This window comes from Helicoverpa armigera, chromosome 1 (genome assembly GCF_030705265.1).
Source record: "Helicoverpa armigera isolate CAAS_96S chromosome 1, ASM3070526v1, whole genome shotgun sequence".
In the NCBI taxonomy this organism is placed as follows: Eukaryota; Metazoa; Arthropoda; class Insecta; order Lepidoptera; family Noctuidae; genus Helicoverpa; species Helicoverpa armigera.
Genome location: NC_087120.1, coordinates 17,743,300 through 17,755,554, shown reverse-complemented (window position 1 = coordinate 17,755,554; position 12,255 = coordinate 17,743,300). Strand labels below are relative to the sequence as shown.

Sequence of the window (12,255 nt, the reverse complement as noted above, 5' to 3'; positions counted from 1 at the left end):
AAAAGATTTAGTACGTATATATTCACTACAGTGCTTATACGAGAGGATCTCTGCCGTGTCTACCTATATGAGCCACACTCAAAAACTACTGAACGGTTTTTACCAATATAAATAGCCCAACCGTGGATGAAAGTTCACACGATTGCACGCCGACTGCAATTGAACTGTAACCGGACTGCATATCTGGTGCGCAGTCGTGTCAACTGCATTTGAACTGCAATTTTCTGTTAGATTACTTGAAATGTGGTCCGTATGTTTAGACTTAGCTAAGCGTCCACTTGTCGGTATCGTAGGCAACGGACGTATCGCATGCAATAGCTTAGCTTTAGAGCCTCATGAGTTTGAACACTTGAGGTTTAAAATTATGCGAAAATAGGGCGAAATAAAAAAAATAAGTTAATGTTCAGATTGGTATAATGATCACGTTTTACAAATGTATAACAAACATGGCAGTACAATTAATTAGAGTGTAATATGGCATTATCGTCTTAACCATTCTATAAATAAATACATTACATCTAAATGAATAACTAATGGTTGTTGGTTTACTAGATAAAATTCATAAGGGTTGTCAGGGAATCAAATAAAGTTACCGGCACGGATATTGAGCTCTCAGCGGAAGAGTGGGGATCGCTTTGCGCACTGTACACATAAGGCAATAAACCAATAAATCGCTTCTGCGCAGGTGAAGGTCAGGGCTCAATATCCGTGCCGATAACTATATCTCCCTGCAAAAAATTCAACAAGCCAGTAAAATTATCTCACGTTCATAGTACACAACTATATGGAATTCGCAATAAGTAATACTTAGTACTAATATTATCATCGCTGCGTTATGTCTACAACAAAACCGTCACGATAAACAAACAATACTTATTACAAAATTGGCGTTTTGATTAAAATCCGTTCCCAATAATTTATCTATCTAATGATTTGGTTACCAACGATAGGATTTTAACATTACCCATATCCCTACTAATATTATAAATGCGAAAGTAACTGTCTGTCTGTCTGTTACGCTTTCACGTCTAAACCACTTAACATATTTTAATAAAATTTGGTGAAGAGATAGAGTTGACCTTGTTAGACCTTGAGAAAGAACATAGGATAGTTTTTATCCCGGACTTTTGAAGAATTATCTTGGAAACGCGATATAACCGAACTATACGCGGGCGGAAGCTAGTAAGTAATATAAAATTCATATCTCCGGTAAGTAAAATAAAGGATAGATAGAATATAGGGAATGGTATCGTAGATAACCTACTTCAGTGATATGGTAACATTTCTAATATTAACTTAAACATCGTCATCGGGCGGCTGACTGGCCAATTTAGTCGCCATAGCTGTCAAAATATCGGTAAGTCGAGCGAATCTCTGGTTTGGCGTTGTCAATGCCCCCCTTTCTCCCCACAAGAAGTTTATATGGAACTCTGTTCTGAACAGCTCGAGGAGTGTGGGGTCAAGCATTGGACCTAAGGAAGACATTTCTTGTACTACTGTTCTGGCGTTGCGTTTGAACATGTCCAGCTGGTTAGGGAAGTGCCTAGCCGCGTCGAGGTGGGCTGCAGTCGCGTTGAAATCGAACTCGAGGCTGTTCATGAGGCTGGCGGGGAATGTGTCGTCTGGCTGCATTAAGCCTCCACCTTCGCCATCTGGGAAACAAAAGCCTGATTAGAGAAGTATGTCAATTGCTAGGATATTTTAAAAAGGCTCCAAGAAAAAGTTGGGCCCTGTAGAAATGAATGAAGCAACTATTTCTTACCGCATTTTCAAAACTGGCTTCAAAATAATATGCTGTTATTAATCGGGTACGTAATATTATCATTACTACCATTACCAGTTCGGTAGAAAGAAACTCACCAAATAAATGGAAGCACAGGACTGGCGGGAGGATGTAAGGCGTGGTGGTATTCGGCGGCAGTGGGTTCGTGCCTTCATTCATACTCTTAAAACAAGGCCTCAATTTCGCCTCGAACATAAACGCATTGTCTGTGTACACCCGCCTTAAAATATTCCACGCATTCTCTAAGCATTCCACCTGTGAAAGTAATTATACAATAATGTTATTTAAAAACAAAGGAAAGACTCATCTGCCGAATTGAAAAAACAAAAACAAATTGCGTGAAAAATTCGCGTGAAATGCATGACAATACTCGGCAATCAGTTGAATACATACATACATGCGTACCTACATTTCAGAAGCCTCATAAACGTTCATTATATTTTTAACCGACTTCCCAAAAAGGAGCAGGTTCTCAATTCAGCTGGTATATTTTTTTATCTATTCAAATTAATAGTTACCTGAGGCATACACAGTCCAAACATGATAGCTGAAAACCCATACAGGTTTCCTAAAGCGGTCTTGGTTTCTACCGCCAGCAGGATCCAGTCGTTAATGGTATCAGCTCTCTGCCTGTCCGTTTGGCAAGTCAATATTGTCACTGCTATCAGCAGACGGAAAGTTTCGATCCTGAAAACATAAATCACTTGTAATACTGTCCTCTATTCGTGAGGATTTACCCTTACTAGCAATTTTCTTACCTTTCTATCACATCTAAACGGAGTGGTCGACCTTGTGGAAGAAATAATAGCTCCAATCCCGATGCTGTCTTGTCCAGACCCTCGATTTGTATAGCATCATCAAAAAAGAAAAACAATTCAACTTTCGTCATGTGGTTCGCTAAAATCCTGGGACCAGATGTGCGCAGCAACAGTTTAATTGTATGTAATGTTTCGGATTCCAGAGGTTTTGTTAGCCCAGTGGGTATGATTTGCGATTGGAAGTTCTCTAGATTTATTCTGGAATCTACCACGTAATCCAAATTCTCTGACTGTAGTAGCCTTGCTTCAGTTTGTTCATAGTCAAATTGCTGCTTTATAGTTGGTGTCACCAGATTGTAGTCCGATTCCATTCTAGATTTGTTCGGGTCACTGTGCGCTGAACTCTGCGTGGAATCTCCGGATCCGTTTCCAGAATCTGACCCTGAAACTTGGTACAGGCGTTGGAGTTCTAATCGTCTCTCATCAGCCTTGGGCCCATCGTACCTGGCTGGCTTTGCCGGTGGACTAGTGGGGAGGTTGGCATCCCAAGTGTTGGATCCAGAGTTAGGGTCACTGCAGAAGTTTTTGCCATGCATGCTAGTCTGACTCTGGATGACACCGTCTGCGCTGGCGCTCTTCCCGTGAGTGACATGTTGACCCATATCGATAGGGGTGAGTGAGTGGGATCTTTGCTTCTTAAAAGGCACTCTGAGCTGCATTCCCGGTTTTGCTGCAAAATGGCTGTATAAGCTGTATGGGTTACAGTACGACCCATCTCCTACGGGTGAAACGACGGAGCTAATGTCGTCATTCTGAATGTAATTGGTGAGAGGTGTCACCCGGTTAGCTGGATATTGTATCCTGGCTCCCGACGCGGCCGATATCGGTTTCCCAGATCCCACATAGGAGGTGATGAGGTCAGCGACCGTATCATAAGCTTCATCTTCAAACTGGTATTGGTGTCGTTCGTACACGGTGTCTGGGTGTACGACAATCTAGAAAGCAGTTCACACAAATCATCATAATATTTTGGCAGTGAAATAAATGAAAGGTAAACAGTGCGTGGTAACTGACTTACCCGTTGTATAACGAAATGCAAATGTTGCCCGTTTGAGCGACAGCTGAGGACGTAGTTGTCTGGTTGTGATGAAGAGTCCCTGACGAGGAACTCGCGGTCCTGTTGGAGTAGGCTCTCGGCAGCAGTCCTGCTGAGGGCGCCGTGGTACCAGCCGTGGGAGATGATCTGGTCGGATGGCAAGGAGAACTCCCATTCCAGGAGTCCCGACGTGGTCATCACATTGGGATCCTGGGGACCAAGCAAATGTAAACTTTAAGTAGGTTTTTCGACCATATCGTACAATACATTATTTATATACCAACCTACGTACATTTGTCCTTACGATAATAAATCTCGACGAATTAAAAAATAATGATTATATTAAAGGATCGGAAAATGAGGAAGCAAGCTAGCTAGGGAAGTCTGCCTAGCAATGGTAAAGTAGGCTAATAATAATGAAGTCACATAGGTAGTAGGTGTGATGATCTATCTGTGTATATTAGATAGTAAAGACAATGGATTTACAAATATAATTTCAAAAACGATGATGCGTTACTAATTACAACTTCTTAAATCACTAAACAACAATAACAGATTAGTTCCTGAAGGAAATCCTGACGTCAACAGTACTACTTACGTAGATGTTTAAGTACTTTAAAATATTGAAACCTAAATAAGATTTCCAATAAATAAATAAATAGTCAACATTTTCCCTCAAATCAAACTTACTTCTCAGAATTTTTATCTCATCCATTTAATTACCTATCTCCGTCCACAGTAATAGATTTCCGATATGCCAGGGAGATAGTGACCTAGAATGTACTGGCTTGTAAACGATGGTACTTCAAAAGATTGTCAAAGGCTGTCCCGTAATCAAATTTCCCGTAACCCACCTAGTTAACACAATTATTCCTATACACACTGAATACACGATAAACTAATGTTTTCATATCATAGTTTCGGATATTGCATTAAAAAGTGCAACTAAATCACTATTTTAATTGAATCTTGTTTTATAATGTTTTGCGATTCGTTGCAAAAATAAGTAAGCAGCTCATATTGAATTCATACAAACATATCAACAACTCCCAGTTTAGATTCCTTATTGTAGATTGATTAGGCTGAAATATCACTAACAAAACCATAAGAAATAATCTTAAAAGACACATTTAAACTTATAACTTACCATTTCTTTAAATCACTTCATAGATAATAATAGAATCGTGTTTATATTTGGCAGTCACGTTTGTGCGAAGCCGGCGTTTCACCCCTAGCTTAGGGGTCGCGGCCAATCGATAAAACACCTCCCATTTTGAAGGGTTGCTAGCTTTTTAGTTTCTAACTTCATTGTTTTCTACTGCGCATGCGTGTGCGTTATATTTATTTTGCGAAGACGATGTGCAAAAATACCGGTCAAAATAATGGTAGCCGACCCCAACACAGTTGGGAAAAAGCTCGGAAGATGATGAATATGCGAAATAGTTTCATTATATTTGGGTACCTAGGTACTTTAATGTTGGTTCCTTATACTGAGTTTACAAAGAAACTTTAGGTAGGTAAAGGCAGTTTTGAATAAAACAATCTCTTATGGTTTTTTTCTATACATATACCTACCTTATAATACCTACCAAAGGTCGTTTAAAAAATAGTATGGTTTCAGTTACGTGGGGAAAAACAAACAAACAAACAATTTACACACCAATTGATTCGTTTCTAAAAAATATGTGGTTTAATAGTTGCTGGATTTCCCAGGCTAGCACCTAATTGATCTAGATCTAGGGATTTTAAGGTCTAGGCAGTTTTAGATATTATAGATTTTATATATTTAGAATCGCCTGCCAATTCCTAAATTTGTAACTCTATTAAGAGATCCTCTCTTCCTTCTATCGATAGACTTATCGTCGGAAATAGCATTGCCAGCGATTCACATTCATTTTCCATTTAACGCTGATCTGTTTCAGTGTTTACATAATAAAGATATTTAAGACCATCAATGATGAATACTTCATCAATTCCCAAAACTATCGTTGGAAAGTTGCTTCCTTATATACAACCGAACATCTATCATCTGCCTACCCTTTTTCCAACTAAGGGGTCGGCTTCCAGTCCCACCGGATGCAACTGAGTATTTCCATCCGTAATACAAAGTCGTGGTATTAAAATGTATGTCAAGCATTGCTTATATATTTATCAAAAACATTGACAATTACCTACTGTTGAACTGCGACCTTTTCCAAAACATATAACGGTGAGTGTAGAAACCAAAAATGTTTGCAAACAAGTATAATGTGACATGAGACTGTAGGTAAACTATCGCTGAATGAATATTTTTCAAACAAGCGTGATGATGTAGAGCGCTTCAGTCGTCCACTGGCGAGGCAATGGCCAGTGTCGTCCGAGTGTCGTGCGTACTCGCGATCATTTTACTTCTCACCGCCAAAATCACGTGCTATGAGAAAAGTAAGACAAACTTACACTAGTTTAACTAATAAAGTGTTTATTTATGAAAGTGCACTAACAAAATATTTTTAATTATAATATAAAATTAACCAAGGTTGCAACTTCCAGCGCTGCGCAAAATCGTTCGTAACCAATCGAAAATGGTGCAAAGACCGTTCAGTGAGAATTCTGGGCCAGAAACTATTTGGAGGAATATGAGTTATCCACACTTCGGGCATGTCAACCAAGCATTACTGTTCCCGGGTATCGCACAAATGAAAACTGTATTCCACAACATGCAGAGGCCTAAGATATCGACCATCCTGACGTCCCTAGAGACAAATAAGGGGAAAGCATCTTATTCGAAAATGAAGATAACGAAGCCAGACAATATGCCAAATGAACTTAGACTGACCAGAAATACTTTGACAGAAACTAACGTGACTGCTCAACCACCTAAAGAAACACGTGAGCTGAGAAAACCAGAAGCTCGTAACATGAGCAGTGTGAACAACTTAAAGTTGTCTATTAAGAACTACTATCAGATACCAAATCCGTCCAGGTTCTTCCCGCCAATTGAGGAACATGATATACAAAGCGTGGAACAAAAAACAACCAGTAAAGAGAGCACAGTTCTCATCCCTGACTTCCGCGAAACAACTAAAGATAAAGAAGATTTACAAGTAAAAGGTATTTTAATACCAAAAACAAAAGCTAAAGAACCAATAGAAGATACAGTCGTTCGAAGAGAAATGATACACAGTATCATTGAAATTGATCCTGATAATGAAAAGGCGGACTTCCTTATTGAAGGTCTTCCTATGGACAGTACAATGTTCAGCTATAATTTGACAACAGACCCCTACACTTGTTCCATTATTAGGACAACTTATACTGATATAGATGCACAGGAGAAATTCTCTACTTTAAACATAGAGGTAAGATTAACAGATCTGTGAGGTAGGTAAACGATAGTTCTACAATTCATTAAAGCCAAATTATATTCAAATTGCAGCCGTTCTGGATACCGAGAAGACATTTTTGGAATCACATTTTTGACAGTCGCTACGAATCTCTAATGAGGAATTCGAAATGGCCCCCACTCAAGGTATTTACAGAACTCTCTTTGTCATAAAAGCACTGTCGAACTGAGATATTATTAAAGATGTAACGTTTAACGTTTAATTCAATTAACGCACAGCCTCAAATACCCTAATTATGTTGTAATTGTAATATTGTATATTTATGTTGTAATTCATATATATGAATTACTGTACTGTTTTGTTTTATTTGACATGCACATACATTGGTAGTTATTAAATTAGTAAGAACTTAGGCCGGAAATACACGGACCGCTTGAAGCAGTCAGACGCGACAGCTTGAAGCTGTCGACCGCCCGAATCTCTTGCAACTGCTCGAGCGGTTCGTGTATGTGCGTCCATAGAACTCTGCAGTTCACTGTGCAGTCGACAGCTTGAAGCTGTCGCGTCTGACTGCTTCAAGCGGTCCGTGTATTTCCGGCTTTAATTCATTTGCATATCTCCCGTATAGGCCATTTTAGCCATCAGCGCAAGTGCTTTTAATCAATCAACTTGACATGGATGCAGCATAAATCTCTTTTACAAATGTTATCAACACGTACAGTTGCACAAGCAATTATCGATTTTATGTTTTATTACTTTGACTTACGGTCCATTTTTTTTTTCACCGTACAGTTTTAATTTGACAACCATTTCCGTATTTTTGGAGTAAAAAATACCTCTAGGTATTAAAAATAATAAATGAATTCGGTAAACAATTCTGAACAAACTTTTTTCAGAATCTGCGTTACCTACATGTTGTATAAGTAGAGTGTAGACCTTACATAAGCCAGCTTCAATTTTTGGCTCGACTATTTCATGAATATAACTTGAAAACTACTGTCCCAATTTCATTCCGTAACATTGAAAAATAATAGTAAAAAAACTAAATAACACGCATTTAGCACACACTAAAAACACAAAATAATGCAGGTATTTAGTTTGATGAAAGAAAGCGTGGAGCGTTTATGTCATCTCAACTCTTTTTGGACAAAACTATCCACGTTTTCTTTACATAGTTAGTTACAAGTGAAGCTAATATAAGCGTGTTTATAAACATACACTATCTTTCAGGTCATTCTAGTACCTCGCACTCATATTGATACAATTTGGAGGCGAACATTCGAACAATATCATAAAGACAGCGTAAGTAAGATCCTGTCGAACATTGTGAAGAAACTGCAGTTCTACAGTAACTTAACATTTAGCTGGAACGAAGTTTCTCACTTAAGTTACTGGTGGAGAACGACAACACACAGGAATCGAGCGGTAAGAAAAAGAATATAATTTTCTACTCATACAGTCTATACAGTCAAAAACGTTGATAACATTCATTTATTTTATTCAGGCGTTTAGAAAATTACTGAGACAAGGAAGACTTGAAATAACAACGGGAGGGTGGGTCGAACCCGACGAAGCGACGTCTCATGTATTCGGACTTGTGCATCAAATGATTGAAGGTGATTGTCTTTTGTTTACTAACAATACAAACACATTATAATACTTTACTAACATAGTAAACAAAAGCCGTAACTACAACAGCTCAATTACTTTCAGGGCATCAATGGCTGAAACAACATTTAAATTACACCCCAAAGGTAGGCTGGCTCACCAACAGTGTGACCCACAGTCCAACAATGGTATACCTCCTCGCCTCGTCGAACATCAACCAAATGGTCTTCACAAATGTTCATTACGCATGGGAACAATATCTAGCGGAGTATCAATACAGTGACTTTGTTTGGCTTCAAAATTGGGATGATGATAAAACTTTTCCTTCGAGTCTTAATGATGAGTTAGGCAGGATGGGAAGTGAGCGGTACCCGAAGCATGCAGTCTTAGCTCACTATCTACAGTTCAACTCCGCTGGGTTTAAAGCCTGCGGACCAAATTCCGCTCTCTGTGTTTCAGAATATAATTTTGCTACAAACCACAAAAACCTTGATATAAGTGCATACAATGTCAAAGAGAAAGCAGAACTGCTCCTTGAACAATATTCTAAAACAGGAACTATTTCACCACACAATAATATTATAGCACCCCTAGGAGGAGCATATCATTACGAAACGCAGTCAGAATTTGATTTCCAGTACAATAACTATCAGAAAATTGCTGATTTCATTACAGCCAATAAAGATATTTATAAAGCCACAATAGAATTCGGAACAGTGAAAGACTATTTTGATAGTGTAAAAGAAAAGTATAAAAACTTTCATAGTCTTAAAGGAGACTTTTTAAATTATGCTGACATCGCTAATGGAAGCCCCGCGTATTGGACGGGCTTCTACACATCTAGACCTTTCACTAAAATTTTGCTGAGGCGTCTGCAGGCCACCCTACGTACTACAGAAATATTATTTTCTTTTGCATTAAATTTTAAGGTTTTTCGAGGCACCAACATTTCCCAAATCTATGACGTCCTTATAAAAGCAAGGGAGACAGTAGCGCGTCTTATTGATCGTAATGCCGGCAGTGGCACAGTTTCAGCTAACGCTTTGAAATACGTTCACAATCAGATTCTGGTGACCGTCAAAGACTGCTGGTACATACAGGAACTGGCGGCAAGCTTCCTCAGTCTAAAGCCTGATACACACATCCCTTATTTACAAAAGTATGTGTACAGAGACGGCGAGTTCACTTCAGTATTTAGGTCAGTTGCACCTGGAGATCAAGTTTATATATTTAACTCCTTAAGTCACGAACGGACCGAAATTGTGGAACTTATTACTAGATATCCAAATATCAGAGTAGTGGATCACAATAAAAAAGATGTGACTGTTCAGATAAATCCTGTCTGGAAATATACTTCAGACAACTTGATTAAACTATCGAGGACGTTTTATAAAATTATCTTTGCTGTTATGGTGCCTCCAATGACTCTCGAGTTATTTAAAATTAAAGAGACGTACGACGCTTCGCAAAATGCTGCAACATTATATTGTTTATCTTGTCATGTTGACGATGTCGTGAATAATGGTTCGATATTTCCGTTTACAATTCAACCAATACAATCAGGAGACATACAACTTGAAAGTTACAAACATCGCCTCTTATTCGACGAATATACTGGCTTTATGAAGACTGTTATTGAGAAAGAAACAAATATTGAGAAGTCTGTATTTGTTGACTATGGAGCATTCAGAGATTCTGATGTGAACTCGGGGATGTTTCTATTCAATACAAATCTTAGCAAACCACTGCAAGACGTTCTCACGGGATATAGACTAGGGGTTAAGAAGAAGATTATGTTAATTGTATCAGGACTGGTGACGACGGAATTGACTAGCATTTACGGTCGACTGTTACAACACACAACCAAAATTTTCAATCTTATAAGAGGCCCATTGTCAAATGCAATTTACATTGAAAGCAAAGTTGATTACGACGTGTCCCCGAAGAACAGGGAGCTAGAACTATTTCTCTCAATTCAGACAGATATAGGGAATGGTAACCCACCACAGATATTTACTGATAACAATGGCTTCCAATACACGTCGCGCGTTTTGAATATAAGCAGACGCATTGAATCTAACATGTACCCGATAACAAACATGGCTTTTATACAAGATAGAAAGAACCGGCTGACTTTTATAACGGATCATGCTCAGGGAGTGACTGCTCTGCAGGAAGGCCAGCTGTTGTTCATGCTGGACCGACGAGTCCTGTTCAACGACGGCCGAGGGACTCACGAGGGCCTGGCCGACAGCACCATGACCTGCCACAGGAATTACATATTACTGGAGAATCTCATAGACTCAAGCAAAAGCTTCACTCGGTATCCCCGAACTGATGAATTAGTCTTACCCAGTTTATCAGCGTTGTATCTCGCGAACTCATTAGATTACTTCCTGGACATATTTATTATTGACAAGAACCACACAAACCTTTGCTATTATACATTTTTGCCGTTGATCAAAACCGCATTTCCATGCGATATTGCTTTGATCAACTTTAGAGCAATTTTGCACAGAGGTAGTCCGCGGAATACTGATCCGAACGGCGCGCTCATGATACTGCATCGGCAAAGTTTCTCCTGCCAAATAGATAATCCTGCAGACTTACACTGTAGCGGTGATCCTAATTTGACGATAAAGAAGATTTTACGTAATACAAAGTCGGTTCATCAAACAAATCTGCCGGGCACAGACGAAGGCGTGCCCATCTACGTGCTTAGTCATTCCAACTTCGCGCCGATGGAGCTTACCACGCTTAGGATACAGTTTTAAATGTGTTTCAACATAGCTGTTGATCTCTTTTGTCTGTTTTTAAATACACACGATCAAACACAAGTGTGGAGTACCTGATATCATGTATCCTGTCCCGTGGGAAAACGGACTGTTGTTGAAAGATCTTATTCTGAGCAACTCTCACACGGAAGTAATGAAACCGAGATTCAATTTCAATAATCTGTTGATCAACACAAAGAAATGCATTTCAAGGCGAAATTAATCTGTGTGAAAGATTTAGCTTCCATCCGTGGGAACTTCTTCGTGCATCTGGACAAAGTGGCCAAAAGAATTTTTGTTAAAGTAGCCCTTCTCGATAAATGGGTTATCTGGCACTGACTCAACTTTAAGAGCCATGTGAAAGTTTTATATTGTCCCTTTCAGTGTTTTATGAAGTCAGTTTCAGTTTTTTTTTATTAAAAATTATAATAGTGTGTTCAACCAAACAAACAAACTCTTCAGCTTTTAGTAGGTATAGATTTAGTTTGTATAATTAGTCTGTAAGTTACGCTTCTGTAAGTCTGATTGAAATAAATCTGTGTTTGTATGGATTTTGGGAAAATAAAACGAAATAAGTACCTACTTGCCTTGATCCTAGTTCTCACTTTATTTACCTTTTTTATCATTTACCTATCCATTTCCCAACTATGCTGAGGTCTACTTTCATTCTAACTTAATGCAGCTGAGGACCAGCGTTTTACAAGGAGCGACTGCCTGTCTGACCTCCTCAACCCAATTAGGTACCCGGGCAACCCAATACCTCTAGGTAAGACTGGTTGTCAGACTTACTGGCTTCTCAATACCCGTAAAGACTGCCAAAGATGTTCAAATGACAGTTTAGCGTGCCCTCCGAAACTACCGAAGAAACCGAGGATAAAATATAGCCCACATTACTCGGTAAGAGTGTAGCTTT

The 12,255-nt window shown here is 38.9% G+C and overlaps 2 protein-coding genes across 2 annotated transcripts; one reads left to right on the top strand and one right to left on the bottom strand.

The window, feature by feature from the left end:
• Positions 1 to 413: 413 nt before the first annotated feature.
• LOC110372488 (breast cancer anti-estrogen resistance protein 3 homolog) lies at positions 414 to 4,921 on the bottom strand. Its single transcript, XM_021329240.3, has 6 exons — positions 4,785 to 4,921; positions 3,620 to 3,847; positions 2,542 to 3,536; positions 2,302 to 2,470; positions 1,861 to 2,038; positions 414 to 1,652 (listed from the first exon to the last, which is right to left on the bottom strand). Exons 1-6 carry the CDS (start codon positions 4,785 to 4,787, stop codon positions 1,297 to 1,299), a joined length of 1,929 nt encoding a protein of 642 aa, XP_021184915.2. The 5' UTR covers positions 4,788 to 4,921; the 3' UTR covers positions 414 to 1,296.
• A 1,044-nt stretch (positions 4,922 to 5,965) lies between these two features.
• Positions 5,966 to 11,910, top strand: LOC110372487 (alpha-mannosidase 2). Its single transcript, XM_049852232.2, has 6 exons — positions 5,966 to 6,058; positions 6,167 to 6,975; positions 7,053 to 7,145; positions 8,191 to 8,385; positions 8,465 to 8,576; positions 8,674 to 11,910. Exons 1-6 carry the CDS (start codon positions 5,980 to 5,982, stop codon positions 11,340 to 11,342), a joined length of 3,957 nt encoding a protein of 1,318 aa, XP_049708189.2. The 5' UTR covers positions 5,966 to 5,979; the 3' UTR covers positions 11,343 to 11,910.
• Positions 11,911 to 12,255: the final 345 nt, after the last annotated feature.